Genomic DNA, 18779 nt, shown 5'->3' with positions numbered 1-18779 from the left:
GTAAAAATGTTACGGGGGAGTTGAGGTTTAGTGGTTTCCTACTGTGGTTGTGATTATCATAAATGAAAGCTGAAGTGACCATACGCAAGTGCTCTTGAGATTTGTGTGCTTCAACCAAGTCTGAGGAAGCCCCAGCATGCTCAAGACGGTGATTCTGTAGGGAATGACAAAGAGCGGGTATACCTGAAGCGCTGGCCCCGCTCTGCCATTCCTCTAACCAGCCGCCTTGGAAGCTAGCACTGAGGAATGGATTCTCAGCCTTGTCAGATAAGTACAGTGTGCACGCAGTATACTCGTATGTTGTGACGCTCATGCCGTCTCTGATTTGGGGCTTTTCCTTTGAAACAGGCCGTGGCGGCCGGGTTGGAACCCATGGGGGCACTCTGTCATCATACATCGTGAAGAACATTGCTTTGGACAAGACCGATGACAGCAATCCCCGGGAGGCCATTTTGCGCCATGCCAAAGCCGCTGAAGACAATCCGTACTGGGTTTCTCCAGCATATTCCAAGTAAGGAAGCAGCCTTTTAAACTAGAAAATTATTATGTTCAATGAATTGGGAAGGACGTAACAATAGCAGCTTTGAGGCTCTAACTTCTCCATGTCTTACTTTCTTCTTGAGCATGAAAAATAGGCCAGGTACCCATAGTTCTGAAACCTACTTGTTTGTATCTTAGAACTCTACAATGGTGAATTTTTAAACTATGCCAATTCCATTAGAGTGCCAGCCTAGTGTAAACCATTAATTATGTGAAGCCCATTCTGCCTATGATTAAAAAACCACAAAAAATCACTGCCCATATGCTTTGTCTTAGTTGAGCACGGTTAAAAGCAAATGAAGGGGAGGAGTTCGAAGGTCTGTTATTGAGGACTAACTTTTACTTGTAGAGCTTTACATCTAAGTAACACTTATACAGGCAGAGTAGAGCCTGCCTGCTCAGATTCCTTTAAATAGCTTAACATGGACGAACATTTAGTGTTTCCTAACCTAGCTGCATTTACACTAATGAAATTAGACTTAGTTATGAAAACAGTACAGAGAATTCATGTATACTCTTCACCCAGCTTCCCCTAATGTTAACATCTCACATAACCATTGTACGATTAATTAGCAACAACACAAAATTAACAGTTATGCAATAGTTAACTAAGCTACAGACCTCATTTGATTTTCCCAAGTTTTCCCACCAACATCCTTTCTCCATTCGGGGACCCTTTCCAGAATCCCAAGTTGCATTTAGTTGTTGCTCTTTTGTCTCCTTCAGTCATAACAGTTTCTCAGTCTTTCATGACCTTGTCGCTTTCAGTGAACATTGGTCTGTTATTTTGTATACTTTCCCTCAGGTTGGGTTTGTATGATATTTTCTCATGATTGAAATGAAACTATGCATTTTTGGCAAAAATAACACAGGAGTGATGTATCCTTCTTAGTGCATCATATCAAGGGCTTCACGTCGCTGTGTCTTACGACTGGTGATGCTGACTTTGATCACCTGATTAAGGTGATATCTGCCAAGTTTCTCCACGTGACAGCTACTATCACTGCATTTCTGAATTAAGAAATTTCTTGGAGGGTGATATTTTAAGACTAGGCAAATCCTGTCTTTCCTTAAACTTTGCTCTCTAATTTTATCATCCATGGGTATATTTGCTTGTAACGGTTATCACTATGGTGCTTGCCTAATGGTGATTTTCTGTTCCACTGTTTTCCTCTGCATTTTTTAATCGGAATTCTACTGTAAGGAAGAAATGTTCCTTCTTCCTTTTTTGTCAAATTTATTTTTCAAGTATATTTTATATCAGTATGGACTTTAAAAACATTTGCTTTAATCTATGGGTTAAAATCCAATACTATCATTATTTAGTTTGTTACTCACGTCATTCCAGCTTTGGCCAATAGAATCTCCTTCAGAATGGCTCCTGCCTTCTTACACGTCACTATATTTTTTGAACCCTTCCTTACTTTCTGGCACCACAAGATGTACGAGGCTCATCTTTGTTTTTCTTGCCCTGGTCCTAGAATCAACCACTTTCCCAAGGATCCCTGATTCCTTTGGTTGGAGAACGATGTTTAGAAACAAAGAAGTTGGTGCTAGATGTAGTCATTCCTACTAAATTTCATTGCTTCTAGGTGCTCTCAACTGACATGTGTGTATGTACACTAACTTATGCATATGCACACATACGTGTTTATATTTTAAAACCATTTATATAAATGACTGCCCCTGATTTCAGTTCTGTACTACAGGGCTCATTTAACCTGTCCCCCTTTCTGTATTGTAACTGCTTTCTCTAATAGTGAGAAACCCAGCTCTCACTATTTACAATATATTTATTTGTTCGATTCTAATCTACACATAAAGTCATTTCAGAATTGCTACCCCACCCCATGAGAAACGCTTTAACTAGATTACAGCATTTGTGTTCTTTTTGTCTTTTTTTTAGCCTTACAGTATCTAGTCAAGATACTGTTTGCCAAAGTTACGTAGATTAGATCTTTTATTCTTCACTGTCAGTGTGATTTTGTTATTTATTTGAAATGTAGTTAGGCTCATATGTTAGTGTTCCTTTTTTTGGGCTTCCCTCACATTCTGTTTGTTTTCTATTTATTTATTTATTTAGGGTGTGTATAGACGATATGAAATATTACCTCAGTGCTAGAAGTCAGAACTTTAAAATAGATATATTCAGAGAAGTGTCACACCCTCTTCATCCCTGCTCCCCTGTTCCAAACACATCCCAACCCCATTTCAGACCTTTCCCCACTTACTCCCTATAGGTAACCAATCTCTTTAGTTTACGGCTTATCGTTCTGGTATTTCTTTCGCACAAATAAACAGACATGTATTTTCTGATATCCCCTTCTTTCTTGCATGAAGGGTAGCCATGGTGTAAATACTCTTTTGGGCTTTGCTTTTTTTCACTTAGCAGTATGCTATGTTCTGCATCAGTGCATAGAGCTCATTCTTGTTGTTTGTCCCAGCCGCATAGTACTCCATTGTATGGATATACCACAGTTTTTTCAACTACTCTCCTACGTATGTGTATCTAAGTTGTTCTCAGTATTTTGCAATTACTAACAATGCCTCAGTGAGTAAATTTGAGCATGTGTATGTATTTTTGTATTGTTGGAAGTGTATTCAGTTTTCTTGACGTCTTCAGGTATCGCTAAAGCTTTCTCTTCAATTATTAAAAATCTGGACCCTGATCACTTTTCAAAACATTAATATGAGGAAAAAATCCCTTATGAACTACTTCAACTTACATGATATATGGATATCAGTCCACTATCTGCTAATCCTTACAAGCTATTTTGCATAAAAGAAAAACACATTGTCTTAGCCTGGTTTCCTTTGAAACAGACCCTGAAATAAAGTCTTGTAAAGGTGGCTTATTAGAAAGTGTTCCCAGAGGAAATCAGCAGGGGAATGGAGAAGTGTTATGGAGCCAAGCAAGGGTACAGTGCTAAGCAGAGTCCCAGGAAGGGTCACTTTGGCTCCGTCCGTAGGGTAGCCCTGGATACCCTGGTCTGAGGCTCAGTAACTGGAGTGTTTGTACTGTTGCTCATTGGTAATGGCTGGAGATGGAATTGGGGAGACATTTGTAGGCACCCCAGCTCTCCAGGGCTTTAGCTACCAGCTGACAGCCCTCTGACAAAGAGAGAGAGATGCTGCTGCTGTGAGTGAAAGCAACCCGCACAAATCTGCTAACGGCATTGGGGGGCACCTGTGGGGAGCACTGAATCCTCTGCTACATGTGTTGACTTGACTGTGTAATGTCAATGGCGGCCGCTCACAACGTGTATTCATAACCAGACCGTACAGATGGAACATCTCTGAACAACTAGTTGGATAATATTACAACAGCTACGAGGGTCATCTCAAGGCTGGCCAGCTAAATAGTGTGCATTTTGCCTTCATTTGTATAGAATTGGTGTGTTTGTGTGTGTGTGCAAGCTGTATTACCACATCATTGGCAGTCAGATAAGCTTATAGATTATGCCTCTGTTGACACTTCTGTTTTTAATGGAGTAGTTATTTTCTGTTATTATACGTCAAAAAACTTGGTTAGAAACATACCAAAAATTAGCTGAGGAAAGAAGCATAAACAGAGCCATGGTTTAAAATTTGCTAAACATAGCATCATTTTGAGAGTGAACTGCTCCACATAGATGCATATGTTTACACACGAAGTAAATCATTGAGGTGTTTCCACAATATTGAAATAATACTGTTTGCTGATTATCGACTGGTAATAGCAATATATAATTTTGCTAATGTCAAAGATCTAACTTACTATTAAAGAAAATGAGACACTAAGAAGATAACTTAGAACCTGCTGGATATCAAGTCATTGTTAGAACCCAGGCCAGGAATCTGGCTTTAGAATTTGCAGGTTATTGTTCCAACTTCTAACAACTAATTATTTTGATAGAGGATCAGACTTAAACTCAGTATGAAATTTTCATGTCTGAGATTTTAAGTAATATGAGGTCAGACAATTAAGTCTGCAAACTCATTCTAGAAAAAGTGCTACATACCTCATTACTGAGTATCACTACGGTCACCTTCAAAGCACTCCCCTTGGGAAGCTATGCACCGACGCCAGCGCCTAGTCCACCCTTCAAAGCAATTTTGGAACTCTTTTTCCGGAATGGCCATCAGAGCTGTGGTCGTATTACCCTTGATGTCCTGAATGTCATCAAAATGTCTTCCTTTCAAAATTTCCTTTGTCTTCAGGTAAAGAAAGAAGTCATTGGGGGCCAGATCAGGTGAGTAGGGAGGGTGTTCCAATACACTTATTTGTTTGCTGGCTAAAACCCCCCTCACAGACAGTGCCCTGTGAGCTGGTGCATTGTCGTGATGCAAGAGCCATGAATTGTTGGCAGAAAGTTCAGGTCGTCTAACTTTTTCACGCAGCCTTTTCAGCACTTCCAAATAGTAAACTTGGTTAACTGTTTATGTAGTTGGTACAAATTCATAATGAATAACCCCTCTGATATCAAAGAAGGTTAGCAACATTGTTGCAGCAAGTTCGTGAACTTAATTGGCAGACTTGATGCATGTACTCAGTGGGGAAAAAAAAAATCCAGCAGTGCTAAAGGGTAGAAAATGGAAATTTGGAAGCCTCTCTTTCACTTTAACACCCAGTTTCTTCATTTTACTACTTAGTGATAACCACTACTGACAGGATCTTGTATTTCCTGCCAGAGAGAGTCCATGTATAAATGAGTAGATATGTGTGTAGATACATTCATTGTTAAAAGAGAAAAAAGGTATGTAGCATATCTCATGAGCTGATTTGTTTGTTTGTTTATTGGTTGGTTTTTTACTTAAGAGACCGGACCAGATCCCACGGGACATATCCACATCTGCCTCATTCTTTATACTTTCTTGATATTTTCCATTGACGGATGTCTTATACTTTTCTAAGACAATAACACCCTATTGAAGGACATTTGCAGTATTTTCTCTCTTTTGCTTTCATAAACAATACTGAAATTAATGTCTTTGGACATATACATATTTGCCCACATGTGCAAAACTTCTAGAAATAGCATTACCAAGTCAAAGGGTATTTGCATTGTAAATTTATATAGAAGTGCCCAGTTTTCCTCCAAAGAGACTTTTTAACCAACTTACCCAGTGTACCAGTGTCTCCTTCCCTCATCCTTGTTACTTTTATCTTTTCCATTCTGATAGATGAAAACTTGTATTCCACTCTAGTTTACATTTACATTTTTAAGCATTTTTTTTCATATGTTAAAATCCTTTTTTCCTGTGAACTTTTGTCTTTTGCCCATTTGTCTATTGGTTGACTGGTATTTTTCTTATTGATTTGTAAGAGTTCTTTATATTAAGGATTTTAACCTTTTGTATGGCATATATTGCAAATATTTCTCTCAGTCAGTCATTTTTATTTTACTTTCTTTGTGACATTTTTCCCATGTGGAAAAAAACTTTATTTTAATATAGTCAGTTTTAAACATTTTTTCTTTCTTGGGTATTTTTTTCAGTTAGGGAGGCCTCCACTAAGATTAGTCTTTAATAATTTTTTTTTCCTTTTTCACCCACTTCACCCATTTTTCCCTCTCCCTATACCCCTTCTCTGGCAACCACCAATCTGTTCTCTGTATCTGTGAACTTGGTTATGTATTTATTTATTTTGGTCCCACATATAAGAGAGAGAGCATACAGTATTTGTCTTTCTGTGTCTGACTTATTTCACTTCACAAGGTTGTTTTTCAAATTCCCACCCCCTCTTTCTATTTAATATATTTTTTAAAGAGTTAAATCTTTGATTCACCTGGAATTATTTTAGTGAAAGGAGTGAGGTAGGTGTATTCATTTCTGGTGGCCACCGTAACAAATTACCACAAACTTGGTGGCTTAAAAAACAAAAATTGATTCTCTCACTGTCTGGAAGCCAGAAGTCTGAAATTAAGGTGTCAGCTGGAGCTGCACCCCATACAGCGGTTCTAGGAGGAAATTTGTTCCATGCTTCTTCCAGTTTCTGGAAATTGTTTGCTTCTTTGGCTTGTTGCTACAACTCCAGTCTGATCAATCTTCACATAACCTTCTCCCTGTGTCGTTCTCCTGTTCTCTCTTGTAGGATACCTGTGATGCCATTTGGGGCCCACCCGAGATAATCCAGGATTATTTCCTCATTTTAAGATCCTTAATCACATCTACAAAGACTTTTGTTCCAAATAAGGTCACTTTCACAGTTCCCAGGGATTTAAGGTAGCTGTTTTGTGGGGTACCATTTTTCAGCCTGCCACAGCAGAGCTGCAGTCTAATTTTTTCTAGTTCGTTAGCCAGTTGTTGCAATAATTTTTAATTGGATAATCATATTTTACTCGTTGAATTGAAATGACTTCATTATATATATATACCGCATTTACATATGAATTTTAGCCAATTTCTAGGTGCTCTGTTCTGTTACTTGGTCTATATGCATATGTATTATTAATATTTAGGTGTTTGTTTCATACGCAGCTCTTTACTGTGTTTTCCTATTGTTTTAAATAATGTTTTGCTCAATTTTCTTGGGGTTTCCTGGCATAAAATTATATCATAGGCAAATAATGAGAAATTTAGTTCCTCCTTTCCAATTTTTATGCCTATTATTTCTTTTTCTTGTCTACCTATATTGACTAGTACTACCAGAATAATATTAAATAGTATGAGGGATAGTACACATCCTTTCCTCACTTTGAACTTCAACAGGAGTGACTCTATTAGGTTAAAACATATGTAATTGCCCTTTTTGTAGGTAGAAAAAAGTCAAATACCAGCAATTTCATATTTTCAACATAATGGTTTTTCCCATAAAGCATGATAACTTTTAAAAATACACACGTGCAAGATGTTAAGGAAGAATGCTTCTCTTTATTTATTTATTTATTAATTCCACAGAGTTTTATTGAACACCTACTGTGTGTCAGGTACTATCCCTAAGTTGTGAGGATAGAGCAGTGTTTATGGAGCTTATATTCTAGTAGACAGATAATAAATAAATTTATAATGGTTAGATGGTAGCAAGTATGAAGAAGAAAACTAAAGTAGGGTGGGGATGTAGAGTGACCAGGGGGAGAAAAGGGTGCTACTTTTAGCTATGGTGATCAGGTAGAATCTCTGCTAAAGTGATCTTTGACCTGAATGAAATGAGGGAGTGAGCCATGCCAATAGCCGAAGGAAGAACAGCCTATGCAAAGAAAACACCATACAAAAACCAGAGGCATGTTCATCTGAAATAGATGCTGAATTGTATTGAATCCTTAGTTGTCTTTCTGTGGAAGTGATCATATGATTTTTCTACTTTGATCGATGAATGTGATGAGTTATATGGCTGAAGTTTCTAATTTTGAATCATCCTTGCATCTTCTGTATGGCCCTCACATGGTTATGGTTTAGTCTTTATAGTTGCTAGGCTGGCTTCACAAAAATTGTGTATGCTTTTCTTTCCTATATGTACTCTCAAACTGTTTTGAATATCATTAAACCTACCTTGCAAAGATTGGATACAATTCATCTGTGAAAGTGTCCCAGCCTAGTGCTTTTGTGGAGGTGGGGATGAGCAGTAATTCCTTTTCACTTTCTTTTCCATTCCCTCTTGGTAAATAGTCTGTTTGGATTTTCCGACTCTTCTGAATCTGCTTGGTCATTAACATTTTCTTAGAAAATCATTCATCCAGATTCATCTTTCTTTAAATAGAATTAGTTGAAGAAGTTGTTTTTGTTCATGGATGACCATTACCCAATGATGTTTTCCTGTGTTGTAGGTGATTCAATTATATTTACAATTGAATAATATGCTAGTTTAATAGTACCTCTGTAAAGTGGGTGGAGCAGGTGTTGTCATGTCTTTACCTTACATGTGGGGAGGCTAAACCTTAGAGACTTAACAATAATTGCAACTAGAACTAGACTTCAGAACTAACTTCATTTCTTCTGATCACTGATGTAATGAGCTTTTCAGAGGACTGTGATCTCTGTTCTGCCACTACATTTGCTTCCATGTCTTTCCTTCCACCCAATTTTGTCACCTTACATTTATTGCATGCTAACTAAGTTCAGGGCACTGTCTGTCTATGGCATGTAATTTCTTAGCCAGGATGTAGTGCTATTTCTCCTGTGTTCACCTGCTAGAGTATACTGTTTACTGCCAAGTGGCAAAGCGTTTGAAGGGAAGCTAATATTTAAAAGGATCTTTTCATAAAGGTCACTGTAATTGAGAATGTGTGTCTGGTTGTTTTTCTTCACTGCAATTGACTTCTGTCAGTGATGAAATGAAGATTTACTGTATCTTGCTTTATCACAGAAAAGCACGATTAGACATTACACAAATCTACCTGCTTGTACATGACATATACTCACCTTTATTCTCCATTGATGATAAGAAAGAGTCTTTGAATACTTTATGGTTATCGATTGAGTGTTTAACTTTCATTCTTGGCACTAGCAGTGTAATAGCCATGAAAGTTTTAAAACACAGCAGGATCACAGAGGACTCTTGTTCAGTCACTCATGGGCAGATTCTATTACAATTTCTTGTTAAAAGACATTGCTGGAGGGAGGGGGAAAGAGCTGGCTGGAGAGTGGGCAGGATATGGATCCAGAATGCTATTCGCTTACACATCAGACGGGGATAGCTGTGTGTGTGGGAGCCTGGACCCTGGCCAGTGGCCTGACAGCCTGACAGCTCTGTCAGCCATGGTCACTTTTCTTGCCAGATAAACTGCCATTATTGCTGGTTCAGTCAATTTAATTTTCAGTGTGCATGTTTTGTCTGATACAGGATACGTGGATGTGTGTGTGTGTGTGTGTGTGTGTGTGTATTAAAATATCATTCCCACCATTTAAAGTCATGTTGAGTTAAGAGGCAGTATTTAAAAAGGCCACTCTTTGACTGACTGAAGGTTTATTTGTGTCAAGAAAAGACATAAACCCATGGGGAAAAATAGACCTTTTTTCCTGAGTTATATTGAAGTGACTGATCGTCACTGACCACCATATTCCTATGTAAAGGCCAGTGTTTCTCAAAGTGGCTTTGTGGACTGTCTTTGTCAGTCAAGGGCGGTAGTAGAAAGGTTAAAAATGAAGATTTCTAGGCTCTGCCCCCCCCCAGACCCACTCAATTAGACTGTAACAGTGGGTCTGAGAATCAGCAACTTAAGAAGTTCCCCTGGTGATTATTCTGCACACTAAAGTTTGGTAATAATACAAAAGTAATTATTTAAAATAGACCACAAATCATTTGCCCTTAAAAAAATTCAAATGTTCATAATAGATTATTTTGATTATAGCGATTCATACTGAAGACAGATTACATAACAGAGTATTTCCCTCAGGATTAAAAAAAAATAAAGCGTTTATATTGTATTTAATATATAAATTATTTTATCAAATATGTTTTAAGTACAATTTTTTAGAGATTATACCTATTATATACAGTGATGAACACCTGATAGTCAAAGCAAAGTATATTATAATAACGACACTTTTATTACACCATGCCAGGTTTGTTTAAAAACTTTTTATTTTATTCATTTAATCCTCACAGCAGTCCTGTGAGGTATTATTATTGTCCCCATTTACAGATGGAGAAATTGAGGCTTATAAGTTGACCAAAGCTGCGTAGGTAGCCGGTGGCAGAATTGGGATTTGAACACAGTGACCTGGCTTCAGTCAAGTTTCTGCTTTTAATTACCCCAGTGTACTGCCTCTCATCACAAAGCAACTGGTAGTAGGTATTGAGTAATAGTGAAACAAAAAGAATGTGTGCGACATCATGGCACAGCAGAACAGTAGACTAAGATTCAGAAGCCCTGGGATTTAGTTCCTGCTCTGAGATTCTCTTACCTTCACTGAGACTATTTCCCCATTTATGAAGTCAGAGAGTAGGGCTACACTGATGCCCAGCTTCGTACATGTCTTTGAATAGAAATTGCGGCACACACAGTTATATATTTTATAAATATGAGCTTAGAGGGGACACTGATGACATCTGGGCTGCTTTCGGTCTGTGTGCTTTTCAAACATTTAATCATTCTAACTTGTTTGCCCACTTGGTGACAAGGTAGCTAATGATGATTGTAGAGGGTTCTTTCCCTTTTTTTGTTTCCAGTTTCCACAGGTTTCTTATATCTCCCTTTCTCCATCCTCACCAGTCTTTGGACTCTCAGACATGTCATTGTGAATTAGTTTGCCCTATTTAATGAGTCTGAGATATGTTTATCTATTTTCCAAAATACTATTGCTCATTTCCTGAAGAAAATAAAACATTCTTTATCTAGAAACATCTTGTTACCTCTCATCTTCTTATGGGTCCCTAATATCTAAAAAAAAAAAAAAAAAATTATTTTTGATTAGCTCTTCACCAGAAAGAAGGGACCATTTCCAGTGGAATCTTTTGGTCAAGCCCTTTATTTAGCTTTAATAATTCTGCAATTGTGATGACTGGGTCAGAGTTCATCTGGATTGTATTCATCCTAACAGGGCTAACAAGTGTGTCAGATTGTCAAGTCATGGCTATAATTGACTTTGGCTTTGAGGTTTTCCTGCATAATAAACAGTGGGCCCTGAGCCAAAAAGGCTTGTGGTTTATACTCACATACTGATGACTAAATATTACAAGTGATTTCCCCTCATATTCATTTTATTATCCTGGATCTCACTTTATATTTTTTGAATGAATCATATCAGAAGAATATCTATAATTAAAAAGAATTAGACACGTGGACTTTCCATTGCATCTGAAAACATTTTGAGACTTCTCTGGCCTGAGAACCAGAGGGGAAGAATTATAGAAGGCCTAGGTTAGAGCGGAGTCAGAAGAGAAAGGGCAGCCCTGCTCAGACTTGGAATCTCTTATGTAAACAGTGCACCCCAAAATGCCCTTTTAGAAGGTTACAGGGGAAATCTTTATTCATTACTGACTGTTCACACGGAATTCCTCTGCATGGAAACACTGAAGGTGGGACTCGATTTCTTTTGGGCTTCTCTCATTTTTCTGTAGCACACAGTTGCTGGAAAAGACTCACGCTGTACAAATAACTTTGAGAATTCAGTTTTAAAAATGTTCCAAGGACAAATTAATTAGCACAAAGTATCAGATAATCAGAATTTATAAATTTGAGAAAGGCATTTGCTTAAGCTTGTATATTTGTTTCAGGGAATAATAACTATTAGCAAATGTAGAGTTTACTGAAGCTAAAACCAAACCAAACAAAAACCCTTCAGCCCTCCTCTGATTGGTTTATTTAATAGTTAGCAGCAATAACTATGTTGATATCTAATCTGCTCTCCTTGGTAACTCTAGTAAACAAGTTGACATACATAGTCAAGTGAAAAATGTTTACTATTCGCCAAGTGAGTTAATCAAACTGGAAAACACAAGTTTCACATCAGCCTTCTGTATGTTTAAATTTCCAGTTAACACTTAGAGAAATGGGTAAGTGTTGGCCATAAGCCAGTAATAAAATAAATAGTCTGGATAAAGTGATTTCAATAAGGTGGGTACTTGACTGGTTCTCAGTGGGACTTACTTTATCCCCATAAACCTGCTGAGCACCCACAGTGATTCTACCTTGGGCTGAATGGAATGTTCCCCTTGCTTTCTTTTTCTTCAAGTCAGTCCCTTTATAGGCTTTGTTTTGGGCAACTGAGATACATCTGCCATGAGGCTGTAAGTTTGGGTTGACAACTTCCAGCTTCTTGAGAAAGGAGGTATAGAATTCTGGAAGAACTGATTAAATAGAAGACAGGGGGTCGGTGGGTAATGGAAATGCTTTCGTGGGATATATTTCTTGGACATTATTTATTTATTTGTGTATCTCCTGAGTTGCCGCCGTGTCACCTTCGGTGCCCATTGGGTTTGGTTAGTTCTACTCTGCCTCATGGAAGCAGGCGGCAGAGTCAATGTTAAGAGCAGTGTACAAATTCCATTTCTTCAACTAGCCCAGAAAGGAATGCATTTTTGTGGCCGGCAACAATGTTAGTAGAGACTCAGAGGGCTTTTTGTTGTTGTTTATTTGTTGGCTTCCTATTGATTTTAAAAACAGGAATTTCTGGACAAGCTCTTAAGTGCTTTTAAATCCATTGACTTTTTAGCTTTTTGCATTTGTCATTTTACTCCTGCTTGACATTGTTGATTTATTTGTATAGTAGTTTTTCTATGCCGAGGGCAAATTAGGCCATCCACCAGGGAAGAAATCTCCTGCTTCTGTTCCTAACTCTGCTAGAGGTTGCCTAATCGTCGCTTCCTCGTTGTCTTGAAAAGTGGTGACTAAAGAAATCTCTTTTAAATGCCCCAGATAATCCTGAATTGAATCTTTTTTTTTGTCTTCCTCATATATGGATTTCCAAAAAATTCAAAAGAATAACTGCTGGAAATACATTCAAAGATAAAAATTGCTGACAAAGAATAGCTGCAAGATTGAAAGCTGAAGTTCCCACTTTGCTTTTGTAACACACTGACATTCCCTAGACTGGACAGAGGTGTTCAGTGTGCTCAAGTCAAATCATCTTTCTTGAAGAACCTTGTCTTTATTCAGCAAACAGCATACAGCCCTGATAGAAGGTTCTGAACCATGCTGTGAGAATGTTGGTTTGGGGGGCAGGGTGGATTGCACTGAGGGAGACTTCCTTCTGTGATCCACAGCTCCCTTCACCTCCCTATGCCGAACTCCCGAGAATTAAAGACAGCCCCTAAAGGCTGGGCCTGTGAGTAGGCAGCCTCAGACTTCATTCTTCACCAAGTCTTCTGTAGCATCATACAGGGCCAACTTCTCCAGATCGGAGAAGTATTCTCCTGCAGCTGGGGGAAGCTCCTTGTGTAGAGAAGTTTATGTTAGGAAGACAAATTCTTACTCTCCAGCCCAGTGTCAGAGCCCTGCTGTACTCCTTTCTCTCCCAAGCGAGGGGAGGGATGGCACGCCCAGCAGGTGCTCTTCACAGTAGAGTCGAGCAACCAGTGCACCAAGCTAAGGGTAAGAATCGAGAGTACTTAGCAAATTTCATGCAATGTGATATACTTATTGAATGTAGTAAAAATTTAGACTCATATTTCATAGTCTTTTTATTTTTCTAGAAATGTAATATTTGTCTGCAAGGGATTGGAAATTAGAAAACAAAGACTGGTCTTGTACCACACATGGTTTAAGAAGCACTGCTGTACCATGGCCCCAGGTTAGAGTCCGAGGCCCTCTCCAAGGTGCCTCCTTTTTATCCCAGGAAGGGGGATTCTTATTCCTTATTCGCAAGTCCAAGAGTCTAGTTCTTGTGTTTTCTTAATTAAAATCTTTTAACTTTGGTAAAATACACATAACATAAAATTTATCATTTTACAGCATTTTTAAGTGAACATTCTGGTAGTGTTAAGTACATTCAACTTCTTGTGCAACCGATCTCCTGAGCTCTTTTTATCTTGTGAAACTCAAACTCCATACCCATTAACCAACTCTTCGTTTCCCCTAGCCCCTGGCAACCACCATTCTACTCTCTATCTTATGAATTTGACTATTCTAGGTACCTCTCATAAGTGGAATTAAACATCATTTGTCTTTTTGTGACTGGCCTATTTCGCGTAACATGTCCTCAAAGTTTACCCATGTAGCATGTGTCAGTATTTCCTTCCTTTTTAAGGCTGGATAATATTCCGTTGTATGTATTTGCCACATTTTCTTTAGCCATTCATCCTTCCATAGACAATTAGATGACTTCTACCTTTTGACTACTCTGAATAGTGCTGTGCTGAACATGGGTGCACAAATGTCTCTTCAAGACCCTGTTTTTGGGCATATATCCAAAAGTGGAATTGCTAGATCACATGGTAATTCTATTTTTAATTTTTTGAGGAACTGCCATACTATTTTCCATAGCAGGTACACCATTTTACATTTCTACTAACACTGCACAAGAGTTCCGATTTCTCCACATCCTGGCCAATACTTGTTATTGTCTGCTTTTGTTTGTTTGATTGATGGTGGCCATCCAGATGGATATGAGGTGTCCTCATTGTGGTTTTGGTCTTCATTTCCCTAAGGACTAGTGATGCTAAGCGTCTTTTCATGTGCTTATTGGACATTTGCCCGTCTTCTTTGGAGAAATTTCTATTTGAGTCCTTTGCCCAGTTCTTATTGGGTTGTTTGGGTTTTTTTGTTGTTGTTGATGTCGAGTTGTAGGAGTTTTTAAAATATATTCTAGATATATTAATCCCTTATCAGATACATGATTTGCACATCTTTTCTCGCATTCCATAGGTTGCCTTTTCAGTCTATTGATTGTGTCCTTTGATGAACAGAAGTTTTTAATTTTGATGTAGCCCAATTTACCTGTTTTTCTTTTACTGCCTGTGCTTTTGATATCATACCAAAGAAATCATTGTCATATCCAATGTCGTAAAGCTTTCCTCTGTGTTTTCTTCTAAGAGTTTTATAGTTTTTGCTCTTAGGTTTAGATCTTTGATCCATTTTGAGTTCATTTTTGTATATGGTGTGAGGTAAAAGTGTACCTGCTTTCACTGCAGACGGATATACAACCTTGCCAACACTGTGTGTTGAAAGGAGCCTTGTTCTTACACTCAATTTTTCCCTACTTGGCCAACAAAATGAAAGAACAAGTGGTAAACAAGCATTGCTGGAAAAATTTGGATGCTGCTTTATGCCCTGATTTTGGCAGTTGGGGAAGGGGGGGTCATGGCTGTTTGAGAGCTAAGTGTGTGATTTGATGTTGCATGCACATCACATGGTGATTTTGCTAACAACATTGTTATTAGCTCAAAAGTGGAATATAAAATAAATTTTGTAGAGTTTTGCAAAGAAGACCATTCCACCCTCCAAACAAGTTGATATCCTCTAAGTTAAAATACCTAGAGAGGAAATGGAAATTGTGTGGTCTGATCATTGAAAGTGACAGTGTAAGCGATCCTGATGTAAAAACGAACTCAGTGAATTTTGCTGAATACAACGCTAGAGGGGAAAAAAAGCTGTCTCCTTCAAAGAACTGATCTTTTCCTTTTGTCTTGGCTGCGAGGAAATTCAGTGCTAAGTTTTAAGCTCAGTTACATATCCTCTCATTCCTTGGCTCTTGACCTTCTACACATTTGTTTTGTTTGGATTTTTTTTATGAGTCAATTTTATTGAGGTATAATTGACAAACAGTAAAACACAAAAAACACTCATTTCGTCTTGACAAATGTATACATGTGTATAATCACCACTCCAGTCAAGATTATAGAGTATTTCCATCCCCCCAAACCATTCCCCCGCCTCACTGTAGTCATTACTCCCTTTCTGCCCCTTGTTAAATAGTTCCATCGATACTGTGCCCTTCTATGTTAGCCACCAATCTGCTGTAAATACTTTTGGAAGTAGGTGGAATAGAAAAGAGTAACTACATAAATGAAATAGCCTTTTCAAGCTGTAGGTTTTCTTCCTGTGATCTGTCATTCATTTTCTTTTCTAATATCCCAAAAAAGCAGCATTATAGTTCTTAGTACTTAAAAGTCCCATTGCAACTAACATTGATGAGCCAGTGTCTAATGAAGTATTGCCAGATATCTTTAGAAGACCATATTTGTTTTTTTCCTTAGAAATGAAATCTGTAATGCAAAGAATTTTTAAAACCAGACAAACTTATTCCTGCATGGGTTTGTCCATACCTAAGTGGTCACCATCTTTGCCAGAGATGAAATATGTAATGACCACCAATTGCCTGTTGTAGCATGTTAGAAAGCCAGAGCTCTTGCTTTCTAGTAACTCAGCAACTCATGACCTGTAGAAATCTGTAGCTGCTTTTGGAAATGTTAGAGCTATGCTTGTGTGTAGATGCCATAACAGTGTCTTGAAGTGACAAGAAGAAGTTTAACCAACTGGATTGTGTGTGGGGACAGCTTGGGCTCTCTAGGTAGATGTGTGAGGTAACTGGAGAGACAGGAATTGTGACCAACTTACACTCGAAGAATTCTAGTACATGACTAGCGTCAGAACACCATCAGCGTGAATATGGATGGTTTATACTTCTTTCCCAGGATAATATAGAAGCATCAAGAAGTAATACAAGTTTTTAACACCATTTTCACTTGCCAAGTAAAATGAATTATTGTTGTTGATGTTACATTTATCATTCTGGAATTACCTTGATATAATGAATTGAATTCTAAATGAATATGTAAGCTAAAATATATCATGTTCAGATATAATGCTTTAGTGTTTCTTCATAATGTGATAGAGCTGTTTTTAAAAGGAAATCAGCAGTAGCATGACCGAAAGGGACATAAATTGTAACCATTTGACATTTTCTTGGAATTATTTTCTGTGTGAATGGTGTAAAGAGGAATGTCACTGAACCAGGTATGTTTCCAAAGCACAGAAAGGCCTAATGCAAAGATTGCTTGACGTTCTGCGTGCGCGTGTTACAGCAGTGATGCTCGTGATGTTGCCCGAAATGCTTGACGTTGCCATGCATTGGTCTGGATATTGGGGTGGAGGAAATGTTCCCTTGTTTGTTTTGTTTTGTACTTTTGCTGGCAGTGCTCAGATTGCTGTATATGCTGTCTTTTATTGTAAACTCCTTAGATAAGAAAACTACAAGGTGTGATCACAAAATACAGTGAATGTTTAAATTTTAAAAATGTATTACAGTCAAAGACATATTGCTGTTAATCCTCCTCAAAATACTCCCGCTCACTTCGAACACACTTATCCCATCATTCTTGCCACTTTCTGAAGTAGTTCTGGAAGTCCTCTTTTGTGAGTATCTTTGCTTCATCCTCCATCATGACAACACCCTGTGTCACACATCACTTCTGGTACGGTACTTTTTGTCAAATAAAAACATTACGATGTGTGCTCATCTACCTTATTCACCAGATCTGGCCCAGTGTGACTTCTGGCTCTTCCCCAAAGTCAAAATGACTGTGAAAGGAAAACATTTTGAATCCATTCAGGACATCAAGGCAGCCATGACAGCACAACTAAAGACACTCATGAAAGAGGACTTCCAGAACTGCTTCAGAAAGTGGCAAGAACGATGGGATAAGTGTGTTTGAAGCGAGGGGGAGTATTTTTGAGGATTAATGTCAATGTGTCTTTTACTCTAATAATTTTTTTTAATTTAAATATTCACTGTATTTTTTTAATCACACCTCTCGTTTTAACTCAAATTCTTCTATTCATGGCACCATAATCACACATATATGGACTACTTAAGTCTAGGAAAAGCCCAGAGAGCTATAAAGATCATGTAGGTTTTCACTCGGTGACTATTATCTGGTGTCCTAAACAGTGCCGGTTAGTTTGAGTTTGAGGTAGAGGGTGGTTATGGATGTATGAGGTTCCACTGGAGTTGATTCGTTTTCGCTTTATTTAAGGAAGACAGCAGACGTCGTCTACCACATAGAGAAACCTTTAAAAGACTACTTGGCTCTTTTCTTGAACATTATTAAATTTTCATTATCCTTTTCTTTGCCAGAAGTTTAACTATTGATATTTAATAATTGAGGTGTGCTTGATTTCCCAAATGTGCTTCCACTTGATGAAAAGTAGGAAAGTCTAATAAACACTTGCTGACTACATTTTTCCTCTTCTCTTTAATTTTCTTTTAGGACTCAGCCCCAAGCCATGTTTGCACAAGTTGAATCTGATGATGAGGAAGCAAAGAATGAGCCAGAATGGAAAAAACGTAAAATTTGAAGAATCTCATATCAGAGCTATTTGCATGAAGGGGGAGGGATATTGGACAGTTTGTTTTTGTAATGAAATAAAAATGAAACATTTTTATGAATAGATTTGTGTCCTTTGCATTATTGAACTATTCAAATATTGGTAGCTACTCTTCCCTAAAATTGTGCTCACATTTTCTTATCTACAGCTATTAAACTATATTATAAGTAAATAAGAAACAGATTCTTAGCCTATTACGAAGTACTTTAGGTATTTGGAAACTTTATTCAGCAATTATTGGTCCTGTGCAGATTCCCCCAACCTTGGAGGAAGGGAATGTACACAGAGATATACATCTGTCTTGAACAATTCCAGGGGTGTAATGTGCAAATCGACATCAAAAAGTTTAATATTTCTGTATAATATCACAACGGTTGTTTACATGACTGTAAATAATTAGGCGGAGTTCAAACTAAAAGCATTGCCATGCTAGGAAAGAACATATATCTGATGAGCCTTCAACAGCAGAATACAGTGGTTGGGATTTGAAGTCAGACCCATGTGGGTTCAAATCCCAGCTCTGCTCTTTACTGTCAGGGTCAACCTTGGGAG

At 37.9% G+C, this 18779-nt stretch overlaps 1 protein-coding gene across 2 annotated transcripts in view; it reads left to right on the top strand.

The window, feature by feature from the left end:
• The window catches only part of WDR70 (WD repeat domain 70), a 237968-nt gene extending 219678 nt beyond the window's left edge, over positions 1-18290 (top strand). For both annotated transcript variants that reach the window (XM_074328991.1, XM_019737298.2), the window contains 2 exons: positions 349-511; positions 18110-18290. In XM_074328991.1, the coding sequence (XP_074185092.1) occupies positions 349-511; positions 18110-18197 (251 nt within the window). In that variant the 3' untranslated portion in view covers positions 18198-18290. The remainder of the gene's footprint in view (positions 1-348; positions 512-18109) is intronic.
• Positions 18291-18779: the final 489 nt, after the last annotated feature.

Source organism: Rhinolophus sinicus, linkage group LG03 (genome assembly GCF_036562045.2).
Source record: "Rhinolophus sinicus isolate RSC01 linkage group LG03, ASM3656204v1, whole genome shotgun sequence".
NCBI lineage: Eukaryota > Metazoa > Chordata > Mammalia > Chiroptera > Rhinolophidae > Rhinolophus > Rhinolophus sinicus.
This window is presented reverse-complemented; position numbering and strand designations above follow the sequence as displayed.